Below are 22053 nucleotides of genomic sequence, written 5' to 3' on the forward strand. Positions count from 1 at the left end.
TTTCTGAGTGAAATAAATGGCAAAAGTCAGTAAAACAAAGGAAGACTGAAACACTTAACTTTGACTTTGCAATTAAATGTGAAGTTAGTGTTTGTTGCTTGGTTTGTGAAAATTTAGGGAAGCCCAGTTATTTTTTTATGTCTAATCAAATTTTGAACTTCTTAAGTCTCTGGTAGAAAAAGTTACGCAATTGGAAGATCTCACCCTCAAAAAAGAAAAATTCATTCAGTCGAATAAAATGATTGTGAAATTCCGAGAGGATCAAATAATGCGTCTGGAAAAGCTCCACAGGGAATCCCGGGGAAGTTTTCTGCCTGAGGAGCAGGACCGTTTGCTGTCGGAATTGAGGGATGAGATTCAAACTCTGCGAGAACAAGTGAGTACATGACATTCACAGTAACTCTAAATAAAAGAGATTCAGTAAAAAAAAATAAATTAAAAAAATTAAAAAATAAATAAATAAATAAAAGAGATTCAGGACAAGTATAAATCAGTCACCAGACTGGTCAGCACATTCTTGTAATGCAAGAGAAAGTGTTTTAAATGAATTGAACTGACAGTATCATTACAGAATTTAAACACCCCCCACCCCACTATATGCGTGGGCACACACGCACACCCCAGTTTTCTAAAATAGTAAAACCTGAAGGGAAGAGGGAGGAAGTTGTGATGTTGCTGCTATGGCGCTCAGCCCCGGCAGGCCGGGTACAGTTCCTTCCAGGGGGCGGTTGGGCTTATCAGAGTCAGTCTGCAGTTGAGCTCATCGAAGTTTTGTTGTTTTTCCTTTTCCCTGGGAGGATGAATAGTTGACACCAGGCACATCATTAAGAAACAAAGATAATCTCTTATCAGAGTATACGTTTTTCAAGAGGTTTTTATGCATTTTCAAACCAGTACAGATATTTTGGCTTTTATTCCTTTTTGTGCACAAAAGACAGCTGACCATATACACTTTTCTGTGCCTCGCCCTTTTCATTTAATATATCTTGAGAGGCATTCCACTGTAGTCAGTGGAGAATTTTCTTATTATTTTCAGCGTGTTAACTGAAGCAGTCTCCTTTGCATGAAGAGTCTGCCACAGGGTACACCCCGTATGCTTACATCGAAGGTGCCTGGGTGAGTTTCAAGAGTAGATGGAGAAGTTTCAAATTTTCAGACCCAAACGTAGACTTGAGAGTTGTAGGATATGCACATGTTCAGTCTGATCGTAAAAACTGAGGTGCTCTCTAGTGCCTGTGGTGGCCACGGTGTTTTCTGCTGGTTTTCACGAAAACTTGTTCTCTAAAATGGTCACGTTTGTAAATATATATCTCTAATTCTTCCATGTCACAGATAGAGCACCACCCCAGAGTGGCAAAATATGCTATGGAAAATCATTCCCTCAGGGAGGAGAACAGAAGACTGAGACTGTTAGAGCCTGTGAAAAGAGCCCATGAAATGGATGCCCAGACCATTGCAATCCTGGAAAAAGCCTTCTTCGAAGTATTTGAAACAGAGAAAAATGACAAAAGTAAGACATGATTGTTGTAAACATATCTTCTAGGCGCAGGAAGATTGTTTATAAGGACCTTGATGTGGTGTTGCCCTGAGGGTTTTCACTTTAGCCTCCAGACTTGGTGTGCAAATTTCCTATATACATACTTATTCTTCATGTAGGCGAATACATACCTATGAGCAAGGGATTACCCGTATATCTCTGTCTTGCAGATCTTGATACTTTACATTTTTATTAAATGGAGTTTTCCTGTGTAAGTGGAATTTTCCTGTGTTAAGTATTTGAAAAGTGCTTAACTAATGACAGTCTGAATGACTAGAGCTGAGATGTTTATCCCCCTGGTGAACAACTATTTGGTGTGAGAGATTGGTCAGAGTGGTCAGGCTCATGGTCCAGCCAGCTCAGTTTTTGGTCCTGATGTCTTATTTGCAGGTCATCTTGCCACTGTCTGTTCTGTTAATTATATAGTAGTTCTTTAAGTTTACTGTTACTCTCTGAAAAGTGGTTTAGTTAGTACTAATCTAACTTATAGGCTTGGCAGCTATTAGTGTTAATGCTATGGGATTTGGTGACTGTCCGTATTTGCTCCATTCTTTGAGTATTTTCGTGGCCTTTTATCATACTCTTGTTTCGGTCCTTGTTTCTTTTTAGGTTGAAATGAATATAGTTGAAATGAAGATACTTCTAATTTTTTTATACTGCAATGATAAAGAAATGTTTTTTAAATTTCCTTTTCCAAGCCTTTTTCCATTCTGTTATGAATTAACAAAAGAATAAAAATTCCTGGAGTATGGCTTATAGAGAGACCATGATTTTAGATGCAAAGTTAAAATCAGGTTTTTTTTGTATTATATAACCTACAGTGCTGTATATTTCATTGGCCATTTTGGCCTCAGTAGTACCTTAATTTACTATCATCCAGAAATACTAGTGGTTATTTCTGGACCTCACTATCTTCTAAACATCATTCTCTGAACAATTTTTATGTGGTATTTTCCCATACTGAAACTCAGTGGCACTCTCTTCAACAAATTCAGTCATCTAAGGAATTCCTAAAAATTAGTATTTTCTACCTGGTAGATGATACCAAGTTCTTTGAACCGGCTGCCTTTGCTGTTTATCTTCTTTGCTAAAAATTCATTGACTGTTGACACTAATTCATGCACAATTCAACTGGAGATACTTCTCTATCCAGCAGTGTGGGTGTTATACTTCAGTCATTATTTGTTCCTTTCTCTTAATGGAAAAAGTGTTGCTTTAAATATACCCCTTCATCCTGTTGCTTCACAACTTCACAAAAACAACTTTTAATACTCTTCAACACACTCTGTTGTGTCTTATGTCTCCTCTTGAGTTACAGACTCTTGTATTTTAGGATTCGTTTTCCAATGATTTCTCATTTTTCCTCCTTGTGCTTCAAAATTTATACTTGGCAGAGAACTTAGAAATTGTATTCTGTGATTTTCTGTCCTTCAAAGACCAGATTGTGTCCTTATTATCAGGTCAGCAGGGATTCTCCCCTAAAGCTCTGAAAGAGCCGTGTTCGTTAGCAAACACTGAGAAGTTAAAAGCACAACTCCTACAAGTTCACACAGAGCTGAATAATTCAAAGCAAGAGTATGAAGAATTCAAAGAACTAACCAGGTAAAGTATAAATACACATTCTACTTACTATTTCAATATCCTTTAACGTTGGTTTGTCTAGTGTTTAGCATGTTTAGGATTTTAGTTGAGCATTTACCTTAAATATTCTAATGTAGCTGCTAACTTGTTTTGACATGAAGCAAAAGGGCTTGCATCTTGCTCTTTTCTTTTTCTTCACTCATTTTTTAAAAACTGAGGTACAATTGACCTAAACTTTTAGTCTTTAATAATATATTTAGTAAACTAGATGATACAAATCTTTTGAGGGATATACCTATTGAGATGAGTATCTGTTAAACTTATTTGTGAATTTTTTATCTGATCATAAAACTTAAATCATTGCTGTTATGAATTATGTTGCTATTTTTAGAAATTACAGTTTTGTTAGTATTCTTGATATACTGTTTAAAAGAAAACATAAACCACCTTCATGTTATATGTAACTAAGATTAATCCTATTCTAAAAGATAAAGAAACATTTGTTTTAAAAATAATGTATCACATAGAATTGTTGAATTATTTGGGCTTTTGATTTGGAGCATACCATTTGCTAGTTGAATACTTTAAACAGTCATCAATCTCTGAACTGTAACCTCACCCAATTGGAAAATGAGGGTAATAATCTGCCAGAGTCTCTGATTAAAGGGATGATTATAAAGTTATGTGAGAGTATGAACTACTCTACAAATGTATGACATTACTTATTACCTGAAATACTCCATTTTATCTTATCTATTAGAAAAAGGCAGGTGGAATTAGAATCAGAGATTCAGTCCTTGCAAAAAGCGAACCTTAATCTTGAAAACCTTTTGGAAGCAACAAAAGTCTGCAAGCGGCAAGAAGTTTCTCAACTGACTAAAATTCATGCTGAAACACTGAAGGTAGGTAATCTGAAGCTTAAATTGGTGGTGTCTAATTTTTCTTTTTTAATATTTACTTATTTGCTGTGCTAGGTGTTAGCTGCAGCATTCAAACTCTTAGTTGCGGCATGTGGGATCTAGTTCCCCGAGCAGGAAATGAACCTGGGCCCCTTGCATTGAGAGGGCTGACCTTTAGCCACTGTACTACCAGGGATGTCCCTGCTATTTTATTTTTAAGTGGCATGACCTCTGGGTTTACCTTTTTTAAAAATCAACCTTACTTTTCTCGCTAATTTGAACTTTCCATATATAAATTGTTCTATTTCTGGACTTTGTATTTTCTTCCAGTGTTCTGACTGTTCACATGATAATGATGCATTGCTTTAATGACCATACCCTTTTATTTTTATATTGACCAGGGAAGTCTTCCGAAATTGTTCTTTTTAATAGTGACTTATTGCACATTTATTTTTTTGTATAAAGTTTTTGTATTGACTTATCAAGTTTTATTTTTAAAGACTTATGACAGTTTTGCCTGAGACTGCTTTGAATTGATAAATTTGTTTCCACATGGGCCTTTCTTCTGTGCTGGCTTTCAAGGATACTTTTTCTTTTCTCATGATGAATAGAATTGTAATTTTATCCTCTATTCACACACTTACTAAATAAGTTAATCTTTTCATGTGTGCCAATGTTGTTTTCCTAATCATTTTTTGCTGCAGATCATAACAACACCAACCAAGACTTATCAACTTTGGTCTCGACCACTACCGAAGTTCAGCCCTGAACCGGAGAGCTTTGGCTCTGTGCAAACCCAGAATTCTAGCAACTTGGATAATGATATCTTAAATGAGCCAGTGCCTCCTGAGATGAGTGAGCAAGCTTTTGAAGCCATTTCCGAAGAGCTGAGAATGGTACAGGTAATGCTCAGTTTTAGGAAGAAATAGACTTTCACCTCAATAAATTTTCATTATCATTTTAACTCTTGGTAATAATCTGCAGTGTTTGAACCTGTTTAGTATCAAAATCATATCTTTTTAAGGATGTAAGGTTCTTGGGTTAGAAATCAGCCTACTCTTGTTCTTTTAATCCACCTGGCAGCATTTAGCAAGTCACTTTCCGCTCTCCTTGGGGTTTGGTTCTCTTGTGTATAAAAAGACCAGTTTGCCTCTAGCTTCTAGTTCCAGGACTGATTTGTAAGACAGACTGTTATATATGCTAAAGAAGACGAAATAGTTGGAAAGAATCTTATGATAGTTCAAATTTTAGACAGCTTTCTGTATATTTGAAATAATGCATGAAGTTTGTTTACCTCAAAATTCAGTGATTTATTTTTTGTACAAGTTTTTCTACTGTCTAGTAAAACTTGAAGCTACATCACCGCAAGTTCTGAAAGTTTACCTTTCACAGACATGGAGGCCTTTCTGGTGAGGTCACTCGATATAGGCCTGAGGAAGCATCAAAGAAGTCTTAAGATGGCTCTGATTTATTTATTTTTTTTAAGATGGCTCTGATTTAGTCTTTGATTTTAGTTTAATCGCTTCTTTCCTTTGTGCTTCAAATTACCGACTTTGACAGGCCACGAGTATAATTCTGAACCATGAGAAATCATCAGTATAGTCTGTTTTTTGGCTCCATACTGGCTTTTGATACCTTTGTCCATATGAGGTTTTGCGTTGTGTATTTTTTAATGCAGGAGAAATGGTGGAATGTTTGAGATGTTCATTAAAAGAATTTTTGATCCCTGAAGTTCTTGTGTTGCAGGAACAAATGAGTGCCCTTCAAGTCAGGTTGGATGAAGAAGAGCATAAAAATGTAAAGCTTCAGCAGCAGATTGACAAACTGGAACATCATTCTACTCAGATGCAGGAGGTGAGATTGCAAGCATGACCTCAGAAAATGTCTGAACCTCAAAGTAAGAACCTGTCAGGAAGGAAGTGACTTAGGAAGCTTGGGTCACAATCTATTTGAGTTGTATTCCCTTACTTTGTTATTTCAGCGACTCCTCTGATAAGGAGACTCACACCCCTAGTCTGAATTTAAAATTGCATTTGAAAAACAGAAACAAAGTGATATTTGGTGTGTGTTTTAGCTTATCAGTATTCCTCTTCCAGTAAATTGGTCTCTTTCCCAAAGCTTTTCTCATCAGAAAGAACTGATTGGACCAAACAGCAGCTGGAGCATCTCTCTCAGTTGAACGTCCTTGAAAAGCAGCTTCAAGACACACAGACCAAGAATGACTGTGAGTCTGAACACTGGGAGCTTCCTAATCTAAATGCTGTAATTCAGTTAACTTTTTACTGATATGGCTTAGTGGTGTGTCTGTTTTCAGTTGGTTGGTCCTGTTTGTTTTAAATGGGACTAGATGAGTAATAGTAATATAAAGGGTCATTTTCTCCAAGACTGCTCTCAAAACAATGATACAACTGTTCACTTGAAGTTTTAAGACCACTTTGAAAATGCAGCGTCTTAAATGCATATGATGAATGTTTTAAGAATTTTAGTAATGACAAAAAAAGCATAAATTATAAATTTGTATATATTTGTAGATATGGGAATGTCATTTAATTCCCAGTTTTTCCAGTTTATGTCTCCTTTTATCAAAGTATTTACAGTAGTGTACTAAGACAAAAAAAGAGCCATTCTCTTTTGTTTGATCTATTAAAAAGTTGCCCAGTTTTAAAATCTCTTGCGTTTTTTCTTATATTAAGAATTTTGATGCAGATTCTACAGGAGAAATGTAGAAAAATCAAATGACCTACATGTGAGGGTCAGATACTAACTTTTTTTGGGGTAGGAATATATCAAAATTCGGGCTTTCCTGGTGGCTCAGTGGTAAAGAGTCCACCTGCCAATGCAGGTGATGCAGGTTCGCTCCCTGGGTCAGGAAGATCCCCTGAAGAAGGAAATGGCAACCCACTGCAGTATTCTTGCCTGGAGAATTCCATGGACAGAGGAGCCTGGCCGTCTACAGTCCATGGGGTCGCAAAAGAGTTGGACACAACTTAGCAACTAAAACAACAACATACCAAAGTCCATGGGTGAGGGAGAGGAAGAAAATAGAAACCTCAGTGTTCCTGGATACCTCTCCCTCAGTGGTTCAACATTTTTACACTCAAAATGGTCTCTTCAGCTTGTTTTTGCTGATTGTGTGAAGGGTACCTATCAAATTTATTTGCCTATTGTGTAAAAACGCATGTGACAAAAAGCCTGTTAAGATTTATTTTGTGTTTCTTTGTTTTAGTTTTGAAAAGTGAGGTACATGACCTGCGAGTCGTTCTTCATTCTGCAGACAAGGAGCTCTCTTCGGTGAAAGTGGAGTACAGTTTATTCAGAGAGAGTCAGGAGAAAGAACTCAGCAGCCTTTCCGAAAGACACATGCAGGTCCAGCTTCAACTGGATCATGTCAGGTAGAGTTGCTCTGTTCTGCTTTCAAGTTGCCTGATTGGCTTGTCACCTAGGGCTACTTAAAGCACAAGTGCTGTTTACCCAACTCAGGCTAGTTTAAAAGATTCAGGGGTAATTTATTGGGACTTCCCTGGCTGTCCAGTGGTTAGGACTCTGCTTTCATTGCCGAGGGCCCAGGATTGACACCTGGTCAGGGAACTAAGACTGAGCAATCTGTTGCAGGTGGGGCCCAGCATGTGGGGCCACAGGGGGGAAAAAGGGTAATTTATTGATACTGGGAAGCCCCAGAGGTGATTTTGGTTTTAGGGACAGACTAGATTGAGTCTCAAACAATACTGTCAGTATGCACTCCCTTCTCTCCCCACCACCCCTGCCAAGCTTATCTTCCTCTCTTCCTCCCTCCTTCCGTGCTCTGTTTCCCTCTGTGTATTGTCCTCATTCTCTTCTGCTGTTGAGAACCTTCCTCTTTTTGACAGGAAACAGACTGCCTCAGACAGCTCCATCTTCTGTCTTCTGGTGTAACAATCCCTGCAAAGAAATAGTGTCTCCCAATTGCCATATATCAATCCCAGAGAAAATTGCGGTTATTCTTGCTGGAGTCACCTGCTTACTTTTGGGTCAGTCATTTACCAAGGGTTGGCCCAGCCTGGGTGATGTGCCTGTTCCCTCTCGAGAGGGAAGGGTGTGCCCTTCCTGGACAGTACAAGGTAGACCAGATCAGTAGTTGTCCGCCGGAACGCCAGAGGCTGGCTGGTTAGTCAAGTGCTGGTCATCTTGAAACAAAGTAATCTTAAAGATGTAAACTGCTTGTTTCCACTGGTTTTTTTCTTACTACTTTCAGCCTTTTGTAAAATATAACTTAAAGCTATCCTATGGTTTTGATGCTACTTCCTGAGTATGCCAGTAATTTAATAGTGGACATTTTGATCATGATACTCTGAGTGTGATATGAGTGTGACTCCTCACTCTAGAAAGGCTACTAAGAGACAACCTTGAATTGAATTTTTATAGACTTTGCAAAAACTAAAATTTGTAATGCTTGAGTGGTTTCTGAATATACAATAAGGAATTAAAAATAGAGGACAGAAACTTGAGGCCTGCAGGCCAAATCATCCATAGACATGTTTTTGTTGGACCTGACCAGTGTGGTCTGTTTTTTTAATTTTTTCTTTCTTTCTTTCTTTTTTTTTTTTTTTTTAAATTTTTTGGTCACGCTGCATGGCATGTGCAACCAAGGATTGCAGCTCGGAGTCCAAACCACTGGGCCACCAGGAAAGTTCCCCAGTGTGACTTTAAAAAAATTAAAAGCGTAACATTTTAAAAATTGAGATCTTTCCTATAAATATCTAAAAATCCAACAAGTGGGTGGCTCTGGGCCCACTTTCTTGCCTGGCAGCCATCCTTTAGTGCAGGGGGACCCTGTGCTGAGTTAGCGCAGCCTCCGCTCCCCTGCACCATCCGCCAGCACCAAGGCTGGTGATCAGTGGCCATTTATCAACACTGGTGCACTGTTCCTTTTTCTTAGACCTGGCATTTGTTTTGAACATCTAAATCACAAAATCTTATCTTGGCTCTGTCGCCAGTGAATTTTGTGTGGTCTTTTTGCAGTCAATGTGTTGTGCATTGAGTACGTCACTTACTGAGCTGTGTAAACGCCATCATGGCTCTCACAGGTTGTTGAGACCTCAGAGGGAAACAGCACAACTGCACAGTATGTTGTGAAGCAGAATAAGAGGGCGAAAACCTAAAAAGCAGTAAATAATAATCGTGTGACTTAAAATAATAGTTCTCTCCTGAAGGAATTTATTCTCTTGTTCAGGACCAAGCCACATTTGCCATCTTGAAAAGTCTTCCTGGAGTTGGAGAATATGTGCTGAGTGAATAGAGTTGAGCTAGCAACAAAATTAAGTCAGTGGCCAGTCTTTGGCTTACAAAGGGGTTAGGTCTGGACCTCCCTAAATGAGTCTCATCACCCGAAATTACCAATCAATTAAGCGTATCTGGTTGACTCCATGGGAGAAAGAATGAGGAAATAGGTGGCTGCAGGCTGACACACTCACCCTGTCTTCTCCATCCTCTTCACACTAATGTTTGTACATCATGACCATTTCACACAAGTCTGTGAGAAGCTTTATTATTATGGTCAGGCTTCTGTAAGTTGGGAATGGTCTGTAAATGGGATCAGTGAACTGCGGATAAATGGCGAGCAGAACTACATTTAACGTCTCTATTTACATTTGTAAAAATGTTTTCCTGATAAAGACTAGAAAATGAAAAGCTGCTTGAGAGCAAAACCTGCCTACAGGATTCCTATGACAACTTACAAGAAGTAATGAAGTTTGAAATTGACCAACTTTCAAAAAGCCTCCAAAACTGCAAAAAAGAAAATGAAACTCTGAAATCTGATCTGAATGTAAGTTAAGAAAGGTACTGGTTATTGATGAATTTGTGCTGGATGTGTGACTATTTGACCTCTTCCTGACTTGTGTAGTGGCCCATTGTGGCTACCACCTGAAAGGTATTCGTGTGTTTGTTGACTACGCGTTAAAATCTAATATAACATTGTTTTTTAGAATTTGATGGAGCTTTTTGAGGCAGAAAAAGAACGCAATAACAAATTATTATTACAGTTTGAAGAAGATAAAGAAAACAGTTCTAAGTGAGTGCTATTTATCTTTCCCATGGTTGACTAGAATATCATTTACTACATTCTTTATCTTGTGGGGCCCTTTTTTTTTTATTGCTATAGCCTGTTAGGTTATTTTTTTTTTTTAATTTCGAAATTAATATCAGATTCTTTGGTATAAATAGCTATGTAGAGAAACTTAATTTTTCAAAACATTTAATAACTGTCTACAGTATTTTTTAAATGAACAGCAATTGGTGGTGATCAGAACTTGGGACCTTCTGTAAATAAATCATGGTATTTATTATTGGAAGATGGGAACTGGTTTATTTCTACTATAAACCAGTAGAAACGATTTCTGCTCTTTTCTACTGTTCTTTCTCTCTCTGTCCCTTTATTCTTCTGGTCCTTAATATGAATGCTGTTGTCTTTCCTCCCTCTCTCAGAGCCCTTCTCCTTGGTGATCTCTCTCAGTCTCTTCGTTTCAGCCAACAGTAGGATAATTACTCTAGTAAGAAGAATTTGTGTTTGTTTATTCAGCAGATACTTACAAAGTTCTTACTATGAGACAGATTCTCTTCTAGTTCCTGGTATACAGTAGCGACTTTATCTATTTGGGAAAGACAGTTAACATTTAGTCTTTCGTTCAGATGCTTAGTGATAGCCAGCAAGCCAGGCACTATTCTAGTAAATGCCAGGACATTTAGAGATAAGACAATGAACAAAATATCCCCACCCTTAGGAGGTTTAAATGAGAGATAGGTGATAAATAAATGCTTCATGTTATGTTAGGGAGTCCTAAGTACTCTGGAGAAAAATAAACTGTCCTGGCACAAACTGGGTCCTCGTTAAATAACTACTGAAGAAACTAGTTCAAATTTCTGATCCTAGTGCAGTGCAATTCCTAACACTGTGTAGGAAGTTCAGTTGCATTGAATGTCTTTTTCCTGAATGGACTCAGTTCCTGTTTCCATTGAATGAGTCATGACTAAAAGATAATTCTTTTCCAGAGAAATCTTGGAAGTACTTGAAGCTGTACGTCAGGAGAAACAGAAAGAGAAGGCCAAGTGTGAGCAGCAGGTGAATATCCTGTACTCTTAACTATGAAATTTGAAGTTTGTAACTTTTATTCCTGATATCTAAATAAGTTTGTTATAAAAGCTGTTCCAGGTTTCAGATATTGAATATTGGTAATAAAAAGATGGAGTTGGTTGTATTATTTTCAGCTCTTGTTTTTCTAACCCCCAGATGACTGTAATATTAATTTGTTGGTGGTTTCCTGATGAAGACCACAAAATCATTGTCTTTTGGCTCAACTTTTTGTTTTCAAATATTACACCTTAGTGTACACTGTTTAATACAAAAAGCAGATTTCAACTCCTTTTTTTGTTGTTGTTTTTTTTAATATATATGCATGGTTAACTTTGTGTAATTTAATTCTCTTTCTAAAAATATTAATTTCCCCCCATAGATGGCAAAAGTACAGAAACTAGAAGAGAGTTTGTGTGCTACTGAAAAACTAATCAGTTCTCTGGAGAAGTCTAGAGATGCTGACAAGGTAGGTAGAGGTTGAGGTTATAGCCCCCTGTGTATTCCTTATAAATGCTCCCTTCACATTGTGGCTTCCTGCTCCCAAGGGTAGCCAGCATTTCTGTATGTATTTAGGCTGTGCTCATCTTCCAAAGTTCCTGGAGAATGAGGTCTTTTAAGTTAACTTTCCTCATAACTTGAAGTGCCAACTGTTAAATCACAACTGCAGTGTTTCTAAAACACATCCCTACCCCCTTTAATTAAGATGCCATTAATGCAACCTTTCCCATTGATTGTCAGTCCCCTGATATGAATATTCAAATCCCTGGTGTTGGCTTTAACTAGAATATGTATGCCTGAACATATAATTAGATATACATTCCTTTTATGTCTAGCTCTTATTCATTCATAAAACCAATGGAAATGATGAAAATATTAGAAAAGCATTAAAATATAAATTGATAATATCATGTGATGATATTAATAATGTAATGTGATACATGATATTCTGCTAAAATAAAAATGACTTCTGTTGTCCTTTGGAAAGGTAAACTATTTATCATTAAAGAATGATCTCTTTGCTGTCACTTGATATGAAGATACCTTTCTGTCCTTGTCAGGAAGTTGTAACTGACCTCATGAGTCAGATCCAGGAGCTAAGAACCTCAGTCTCTGAGAAAACAGAAACCATAGATACGCTGAGGCAAGAACTGGAGGACATCAACGTAAGTTCTTTCGCCAACAAGATATTAAAATTGAGCACAGATGAGACAAGTGCTCGGGCCTGGTGCACTGGGAAGACCCAGAGGGATCGGGTGGAGAGGGAGGTGGGAGGGGGGACCGGGATGGGGAATACATGTAAATCCATGGCTAATTCATTTCAAGTATGACAAAAACTACTGTAATGATGTAAAGTAATTAGCCTCCAACTAATAAAAATAAATGGAAAAAAATAATAATAAAATAAAATTGAGCACAAGACACAGTTCACAGACTCAACAGGTTAACAGATGCTTCACACAAAATCAAGGTTCTGTGTTCACCCAGGTTTGGAAATATGTATTGGTGAAAGCTCAGCATGCTTGGGTATCTGCAGAACCTTTAGTATGTTGACATGCTGTGTGCTTCTCAGGAAGGCAAGATCACTTGTAGTATTTTTCAGACCTCACTGACCTGGAGAGAGTACACTCTCTGCACATTAGGGAATTGCTGATCCAGACCAGATCAGAAACAGATTGGCTGTTGTCTCTGATGGTTAAGGATATGTGGTGTTCCTTAATTGCTTAAAAAAATTAATAGCATATTTTAGTGATGTGCAGAAATGTCAGTGATTTAAAAAATGAGTTTGTTTTTCTATTATTGGACTTTATAATTTCCTAAAGTAAATACTTAATCTTCCTGCATATAAATGGTGATGCTTCCTCCATGCCTTGGGTCAAGGTAAAGTTTTTTTGTTAATGTTCCTCACTCCTCTGCTCCAAAGGGAGCTTGTTGCGCTCCATACTGATTTCTGATAAAGATGACAAAACCAGAGTATTTTTACTGATACCTGCAGGACTTTTCCACTTCTCTTTTGCAATTCATACATTTACTGTTCCATTCCTTCATTCAACAAGTAGTTATTAAACTAATTTATGTTAATCTGGTCAACATCTTAGAACTCAGACTCATTCTTCAGTTACTAGAGTATTATTACTGTAAAAATAAACTGATAATAAGGCAGACAGATCTTGTATCACAATCTTCTTTTCTGTAGGGCAAATACAACTCTGCTTTGGCTGACAAAGAAGAGAGCAAAGCCTTGATTAACAGACAGGAAGCGGACATTCTGGATCTCAAAGAAGCCCTGAGACTGAGAATACTCTCTGAAGACATAGAGGTAAATGTTAACACATCATGACTCTTTTTGCTTTTTTTAGTTGTCAGTATGTTTATGCGTATATTCATGAATAAATATAAAACTTTTTAAAAGGAGTAAGTCATAATTAGGACCGTTTTCCCTAAGGTAGTTATACAATTGGTAGATAATACTAAGCTTGTTATATTTTGTTTAGTTGATTTATCTTCTTCATTTGTGCTAACACCATGTTAAGTTCTTGTAACTGATCCTCTTCTGAAAAGGAAGCAGAGTGGAAATTACACTTACTTGGATGTAGTGGCAGCAACAGGGAGCAAAGAAAGGGCTGATTAACCCCACAATGGCTTCTTGTATTTTAGCTAAAACAGATTTTGTTTTGTTGTTGATGTAAATGTATTTTTAAAAAAATGTCATTTGGTTCAACTTTCAAAATATTTAAAGCAATATCCTTGTGTATCCTTCCAGAAATATTTTTGGCTAGTCCTATATACCTTGATGGGAGCCCACTATGTATACCGCTTTGCATTTGCTTTACAAATAGTTTTCTTGCTACCCGTGAAACAAATTCAACGAGTATTTATTGAACCCTCCTGTCATACAATCTATACTTGTTTTGTATTTGGGAATAGAAGAATGATTTAAACACAGTTATTTACCATGAAGCATGCAGTCTAGCTTAAGAGGTAGATGTGTTATGAGGTAATAAAAGACTTGGGAGTCCAGAAAAGGAAGCAGTTATGCCTGGAGAATTCCTAAGAGCTTCCAGGAGATAGTATTTGTATAGGACTTTGTGAGGGAGGGAAGCATGGCGGTTGTGAATATTTGTGGAGGATCCCCATCAAGGGGAATAGTTAGTTGTGAATGGCTAGAGATGCAAGAGCTTAGGTGGAGTAGTTTCCCAAAGGAGAACTATAGTGACCCAGGAACTGCTCTGAAGTCAGCAAAATGCAAATTGAAATAAGAATTATTTTTTGGTGTTCTAACTGGTGCATATTAAGACTTGAAGATGTGCAGAGAAAGAGGATTACTTGAACTTTTGGTGAAGTTTAAGTTCAGCCTTTTGGGAGGTGATCTGGTAATAACACGTAGCCTTAAATTTTTTAACATGTGCTTCAAATTTGCACAGCTAGAAATTTAGCATAAAGTAATAATCTAGATCTGGAGGGGGACATGGCACCCCACTCTGGTATTCTTGCCTGGAGAATCACCAGAGGAGCCTGGCGGGCTACAGTCCTTGGGGCTGAAAAGAGTCAGACTCGACTGAGCAACTAAACACAGCACACACTAATCTAGATGTGAGAAGAAGATGCATAGAACAGCCAGAGATTCAGATCAACTGAAATAATTAGTGGCGGGTTAAACGGTGCATCCATGAGATGAAATAGAGCCCACTCAATGAAAACGATATATGGTGAGTCACCTACGTATGAACAAGTTCCATTTTGAGAGTGCGTTTTTAAGTCCAGTTTGTTGGTAAGTCCAACAAAGATTTTTTGGCTGTACTGTGTCTTTATTGCTGCATGAGTTTTCTGTAGTTGTGGCGAATGGTGGCTGCTCTCTAGTTGCGATGCTTGGGCTTCTCATTGCAGTGGCTTCTCTTGTTGCAGAGCCCGAGCTCTAGGGTGTTCAGGCTTCAGTAATGGTTGTACATGAGCATCACTCCTGCTTTTACACTTGCTTCTGGACATCCTGGGCTTGAAATAGAGACACCGTACTACCACTGCTATATACAGTAGTTTACAGTTAAGTGCACACAAGCACAGCCACTCGAAGAGGAGGCACACATGTGACAATGTATGCCAGACACCCGGACTAACTTCCGTGATTGCACATGCAAATATACGTTTACACCTTTGAAAGTTTGCAACTTGAAGGTTCATATGTAGGGATCTTACTATCATAAAAATAAATTCATATGTAGGGAACTTACTGTCATAAAAATATGGGGAGATATTGTGATCTATCAAACTTATTACACACACACACACACACGTGTGCATGCGTGCAGGGCTTCCCTGGTGGCTCAGACTCTGGTAAAGAATCCACCTGCAATGTCGGAGACCCAGGTTTGATCTCTGGGTTGGGAAGATCCACTGGAGAAGGGAATGGTTAACCACTCCAGTAGTCTTGCCTGGAGAATCCCATGGACAGAGGAGTCTAGCAAACTACAGTCCATGGGGTCTCAAAGAGTCGGATACAACTGAGCAGGTACCACCTTCACTTTCATACATGCACATTTGGAAAGTTAGGTGGAACAGATTCTGCTCTAATTTGGTAGAGATTACATACACTGTGGACGTAAGAACTGTGCATGCAACCTATAGGACTTCTAATTCTCTCTTCCATTTTCTATCAAGCTGCTCCCCTGAAACTTTGATGGCCTATGACAATCTATCACAGTTAGCTGAGGGGTATTTGTCTTTATAACTGTTTACCTTCCCATGTATAGAATCTATTGGAGAGACAACAGGTAAACCAGAGACCAATGCCTGGAATCCTCCCAAGGCAAGAGAGATCAGCTTTGACTACATGGGGGTGAGGGGAGAGAGGAGCAGAGAGCAGTGAGACTTCAGTCTGGGTACTTAAATGAATTTACTGTAATATTTATCTCTAGACCTGATGACTTAAATATTAACTGCTTGGTTTGTCTTATAATGGATTAGCATATAAGCCAAAAAAAAGTTTTCACTTTAAACTTTCCTAGCACTTTAAAAGTCCTGCATAGAAATGATTTGTAAATTGATATTGGAGGAGCACAATTAAGAGCGCCTTCTTCCATGGGCCTTGTCCCCTAACAGAAAGACATGCTCTGCGAGGACCTGGCTCACGCCACTGAGCAGTTGAACATGCTCACCGAGGCCTCGAGAAAGCATTCGGGGCTTCTGCAGTCGGCCCAGGAGGAGCTGAGCAGGAAGGATGCCCTCATCCAGGAGCTTCAGCATGAGGTGCGATGCAGCGGGAACATGACTCAGGATGGGCATGGGGGTGGGGGAAGCAGCGCTGCATGGTGGTTGAGCTCATGAGGTCCCCGCCTTGGCTAATTTTCCACATTCAGAAAAGCAGGCTAGCAGGGTACGTAGGTGGGCTTTTAACAGGTTGCTTCTTTGTGTTCAGACTTGCATGGCTGTCCTCCTACCCACCCTCGACCCTTGACACATGCCAGCAAGTTCTGACTACTGTGGCCAAAGGTTATGGCCAACTTCCATCCTCTTTTTGGCTATTATGGTTTTATATTTTGTAATTTTCCTCAAATGACCCTGTGATTACTTGTGAAGCTTAAAAAGAAAGTTGCTTTTAAAGTGGAAATAAATTTGTGACAGAAATTTCAAATTATCAAACAGGTCATGAAAAAAATAACATAAGTCCATTTCCACATGCCCAGGGAAGATTGTCTACTCTAATTGGATCGTGTCCCCATGTTATTGTCTAATTTGTAACCCCCTGTTCAATTTTCCCCAGCTAAACCAAAAGAAAGAGGAAGTAGAACAGAAGAAAAACGAATATAACTTCAAAATGAGGCAACTAGAGCATGTGATGGATTCTGCTGCCAGTTATCCCCAGGTACTTTTCATAAACACGAGCGCATTTCAGGAGGAATACGCGATTTTGTGAACGATGAAAGCAGGAAATTGCTAAGACTAGCTTTGTCTTTGCAGAAAAGGATTGTCACTAACAACTCTGTTTTTTTTTGTTTTCGATGAAAAGGTACCAGTGTTTTATTTGTTTTACTTGGACAAGAATTAGGATAACAAACTATGTGTGGCCTGTGTATTTTCTTCATGGTTGGCATATACATTTACCATGAAATCTTTGTAACTACATCAGGTATTTGGATGAAGTTTGATTTTATTTTAGAGCCCTAAAACACCACCACATTTTCAAACACATTTGGCAAAACTCCTGGAAACGCAAGAACAAGAGATAGAAGATGGGAGAGCCTCTAAGATTTCTTTGCAACACCTTATAACAAAACTCAATGAAGAGAGAGAAGTCAAAAATGCTGAGATTCTCAGGATAAAGGTAACTGGGTAATTTTTTTTCAATGAATTTAATGTTGCAGAATAAGCAGTATCTTTCATGGTGACTGAGGATCCACAATTCAAAAGGAACAAAACTGAAGTGTAAGATGCAGAAAAGTTTTCCTTTCAGCCCAACTCCAAGCTACCTGGTTTGCTGTCCCTGAAAGCTCTGGGTGTAGTCAGTTTCTGAGAGCTTTTCAGTGCATCTATAGCCAGGTGTTTAAACACAGTCTCCATCCCCCCCTTTTTTTTTCTTGTGATGGTGTCATGTCATACAGGCTGCACCAGCTACTTTCATGACAGTGCTGTGAGTCTTTTAGATCTTTGCCAGTTTAATAGCTGGAACACATTATCTCATGTTTTCTAATTTGTGGTTTTATTATTAGGAGTCAGATTGAACATCTTTTGGTTTTTTGTTTCTATGAGCTATATCCTTCACCCATTTTTCTGTTGTTGAACTTTTTCTTAATGATCTATAGGCAGTCTTTATATATTAGAGAGCTTTGCTTTTGTCTGTGATAGTGAAAAAGTGCTTTTCTCTTGTTTGCCATTTCTTTAAACTTCCTTCTAAGGTTTTTCACCTCACTTGTGGAGGGTATGGTTTTTGTGTGGGGAGAGTGTGTTTAAGGCAGTGTTATGGCAGGGAGTTGTGTGAAGGAGTGCCTGGGTAAGTGTAGTGTGGGTGTAGGGAGGGTGTGATGCTCCATAGAAGATCATCTGTGAGCTCATCGCTCTGCAGTGAGTATTTGTTTTAGAACACAATTACCGTACTGTATGTATAGGATAGAGGGAATCATTTCAGGCCTTTTTATTCAGGGCAGCTCTTAGTAGGCTGTTCTCTCAGGAATGTGGCTTCTTACCCAGATTGATACAATCTTGGCACTTAGAAGAAATTGGGTCAGGTTAAAAGAAATCAAAAAATAGATAAGCAGAAGTAAATCAAGGATTTACTGCTCTAGGATTTAACCTGGTAGTCCAGTGGTTAAGAATCCCCCTGCCAGTGCAGGGGACACAAATTAGCTCCCTGGTCTGGGCAGATCCCACATGCTGTGGAGAGCAGCTAAGCCCGTGCACCACGACTGCTGAGTCATGCGGCCTCGAGCCCATGCGCTGCAACAAGAGAAACTTCCACCGTGAAAAGCCCAGGCACCACAACTAGGAAGTAGCTTCTGTTTGCTGCAACTAGAGAAAGCCCTTGCTTAGCAACGAAGACCCAGCGCAGCCAAAAATAGATAGATAAAAAAGAACACTCCTTACAGACAAGTATTTATTTCTTCTGGGTGGTTGTGCTCATGATTTTCAAGTTAGAATCCAGTTAAGTATTTTGAGGCTGTGGCACATCAATTTTTTTAAAAAAATTAGAATCTATGAAATAGAATCAAATAGAACAGTTACCAAAGTAGATAACTTTTGTTCATCTTTTCTCATAAAGGAATTTTAATGAACTATGTGATTTTTTTTTTTTTTTTGCAAGATCTTCCTTACAGCATGCACAGTCTCTTATTGTATCACTTTTGTTGTGTCATGCAGGCTCCAGAGTCCTCATGTTTAGTTGCTGTGGCTCACAGGCTTAGTTGCCCCATGGCATGTGGGATCTTTGTTCTTCAATCAGGGATCAAATCCATGTTCCCTGCAGTGGAAGCGTAGAGTCTTAACCTCTGGACCACTAGGAAAGTCTGATTTATGTGATATTGATAAAGGACTATGTTTTAAGACAGTAGGGGTATGAAAATCAATCACATTCTGAGCCCCCAAGAGCTTCTCATCATCTACTTTTTATTTATTTATTTATTTTTTTCTTTCACATCAGAAAGGTAATGTGCCGATGTCGTAACAAGGTTTGGAGGGAGGCACATATCACGCAGTAGCGGGAACACCCAATCATCATGCTCATGAACTACAAAAGGATCTCATCATCTACTTTTTAATCTAGTGATATGCAGAACAGTGTTCAGTGCATGGAGGGAGCTTAAAACAATACCTGTCTTAATATGGCCTGGGAAGCAAAATAATGTCTACTATCATGTGTTTTCTGAAAAGACATGATTTGATGTTTTTAGGAGCAGTTGTGTGAAATGGAAAACCTACGCCTGGAGGCTGAGCAGTTAAAAGAGAAAAACTGGTTCTTGCAAGGTCAGCTGGACGATATCAAAAGACAGAAGGACAGCAGGTAAGAAAGAGCCTCAAGAACTCTGTGGGCTGAATCTTGGCCTGTCTGGGTACCGTTGAGTGAAAGAAGTCGAAATAGATACCACAGTGTGTGTGATGTTTTTCGATGATCCAGGAGCTGCTTCATCAGTTGCTTCCCCATCAGGTCTAATGAGGGGGTTTTCTAGAGCTAGAGAATAAGGTCGTCATGATCTTGCCCATCCTGATGACCTTTTTATTGCTGCAGAGCTGTTGAAATGAATTTCAAATGTGTGAAATAAATACTTGAACCAAACTGTCTGCTTGTATCTGAAAGAGGGGTTGGAGCTCGGGGAGCAGTTATGTCAACAAGATAAGACTCTCTTTCTGCCTGCAGAAAGAGAATTTCCTTGGTTTTGCTTCTGGGAAGAACTTTATAGAGGGTGTTCCCTTAGGTCTGGGTAGGTGAGTGTGTGTGTGTGTGTTGGCTTTGACTCGGGCAGTTTTCTAGTTGTATCCGCTAATGGCCTAGCATCTTGTCAGGGGCAGCCACACCCAGGCTGTGTCCTCTCTGTTGCTTGAAAGTTGTGTGATCTGAGTCCTTAGCACTGAAAGCACAGAGTCCTAACTACTGGGCCACCAGGGAGTTCCTCCTAGATGGTTCTTTCAAGTTTTAGTGAGCAAAGGAGATGGTCATTTTATTAAGCATCCTCTTCTAGGGATTTACCTTCCCCTTCTGAGTGATTCTGATGCAGGTAGCTCATAGTCTGCTCACCTAGTTTCCATATGCTCCACCCCCATGTCCAGGCATATTAAAAAAAAGCACTGTACATCGTATACTGTCTTTTATTAAGAGTTAGTTTAAGCATGGAACATAGAACATTTTTAGATCATTTATAAAACCACAATTTAAAATACTTCATAGCCTTGTGTTCCTTATATGAGGAGCCATACAGAACCTTCTTCTTTAAGATTAGAAGAAAGTTATAGCCCAGGGGTCAGCCTGTTTGTTAACTGATGTTTCATTGGAGCAGTCAGATTCCTTCATTCAAATACCACACACTTTGGCATTGCTGTATGTGTAGTAGATGTGAAATTGATACTTGAATAAATTTGACAGGGTTTTCCCATCCTCCCTTCCTAATCTATGCAGCAAACAGAATCATTCAGACAGTCAACAGATGAAGAATGAACAAGAAGAAGTGATCAAAGAAAGACTTGCTAAAGTATGATTTTTTTTTTTAACATAATAGTTGTTTTCCTTGTCTGAGACATGCTTTTATAGTTAGTATTCACGGTTATATATTTTAGAAATCATTTTATTATTGAAATTTTGTCTTTTTTGTATTCCCACTGTTAAGGTTGATATTTACTATCATTATTTGGCTATAGTTGAAAGTTGAGAGTGAAGTAGTCTTCATGCCTAAATAATAAGTTCACATAGAGTTCTCCATTTAGAAGCAAGTATCCTGTTTGGAGCATTAAAGGGCACAGTATGTGTGTGTATTTGGGATTATGGAAAGGGATATCCCCCCCATTTTTTTTTTTTATTTGAAGTATAGTTGATTTACAGTATTGTGTTAGTTGCTGGTATACAGCAAAGTGATTGTTATATGTGTATTCTTTTTCATGCTCTTTTCCATTGTGTTTTATTATAAGATACTGAATATAGTTCCTGTTCTATACAGTAGAACCTTGTTGTTTATCTACTTTACACAGCGTAGTGTATATCTGCTAATCCCAAATTTCTAATTTATCCCTCTCCCTCCTTCCTTTTTGGTAACCATAAATTTATTTTCTATGTCTGTAAGTCTGTTTCTGTTCCATAAATAAGCTCATTTATATCATATTTTTAGATTTTATTTATAAGTGATACCATAAGATATTTGTCCTTTGTTTGATTGACTTCACTAAATATGATAATCTCTAGGTCCATCCATGTTGCTGCAAATGGCATTATTTCATTCTTTTTTTATGACTGACTAATATTCCATTGTCTATATGTACCATATCTTCTTTATCCATTCCTTTATTGATGAACATTTGGTTGCTTCCATGTCTTGGCTACTGTAAATAGTGCTTCTATGAACACTAAGGTATGATTGTATTAAAAAGGATGTTGTTTTTATTATTATTTTATTATTTATCAATATCTTGTATTATTATAAAATAATATTTTGTTATTATAATGGTTTTATTACCATGAGGGCTAGTGGACTGGTTACTTTCAGTGTTTTGTTTAGCGATGTCAAGAACTTAAGAACTTAAGCCATTTTCTCTTTTTCTTTCTTTAATCCTCTTACAGAATAAATTGGTGGAAGAAATGTTGAAAATGAAAGGAAAGTAAGTACACTCTTGTAATTCAAGTTGTTGTTAACCTTTTCTTTATTAATATCAAGCAGTATTCCTCTAAAGGAAGAAATAATGATTATAACCACAAGGTAAGAAAATTCTTCCCTTTCTGTAATAGTGAACATAGTATGTGA

The 22053-nt window shown here is 38.2% G+C and overlaps 1 protein-coding gene and 1 non-coding gene across 2 annotated transcripts in view; one reads left to right on the top strand and one right to left on the bottom strand.

Annotated features, from left to right (window-relative positions):
- KIF15 (kinesin family member 15) overlaps positions 1 to 22053 on the top strand; it is a 53717-nt gene that overhangs the window by 26800 nt on the left and 4864 nt on the right. The window contains exons 13-32 of the mRNA XM_020887546.2: positions 167 to 376; positions 1333 to 1510; positions 2998 to 3139; positions 3879 to 4020; positions 4722 to 4919; positions 5764 to 5871; positions 6136 to 6241; positions 7244 to 7409; positions 9670 to 9820; positions 9981 to 10066; positions 11044 to 11113; positions 11505 to 11591; positions 12184 to 12288; positions 13320 to 13442; positions 16220 to 16366; positions 16881 to 16982; positions 17277 to 17441; positions 19501 to 19610; positions 20721 to 20793; positions 21873 to 21910. Of these exons, the coding sequence (XP_020743205.2) occupies positions 167 to 376; positions 1333 to 1510; positions 2998 to 3139; positions 3879 to 4020; positions 4722 to 4919; positions 5764 to 5871; positions 6136 to 6241; positions 7244 to 7409; positions 9670 to 9820; positions 9981 to 10066; positions 11044 to 11113; positions 11505 to 11591; positions 12184 to 12288; positions 13320 to 13442; positions 16220 to 16366; positions 16881 to 16982; positions 17277 to 17441; positions 19501 to 19610; positions 20721 to 20793; positions 21873 to 21910 (2507 nt within the window). The remainder of the gene's footprint in view (positions 1 to 166; positions 377 to 1332; positions 1511 to 2997; positions 3140 to 3878; positions 4021 to 4721; positions 4920 to 5763; positions 5872 to 6135; positions 6242 to 7243; positions 7410 to 9669; positions 9821 to 9980; positions 10067 to 11043; positions 11114 to 11504; positions 11592 to 12183; positions 12289 to 13319; positions 13443 to 16219; positions 16367 to 16880; positions 16983 to 17276; positions 17442 to 19500; positions 19611 to 20720; positions 20794 to 21872; positions 21911 to 22053) is intronic.
- LOC139031325 (small nucleolar RNA U13) lies at positions 19245 to 19349 on the bottom strand. Its single transcript, XR_011483807.1, has one exon. It is a non-coding gene; the product is annotated as a small nucleolar RNA U13 (small nucleolar RNA).

This window comes from Odocoileus virginianus, chromosome 26 (genome assembly GCF_023699985.2).
Source record: "Odocoileus virginianus isolate 20LAN1187 ecotype Illinois chromosome 26, Ovbor_1.2, whole genome shotgun sequence".
NCBI classification, from domain to species: domain Eukaryota; kingdom Metazoa; phylum Chordata; class Mammalia; order Artiodactyla; family Cervidae; genus Odocoileus; species Odocoileus virginianus.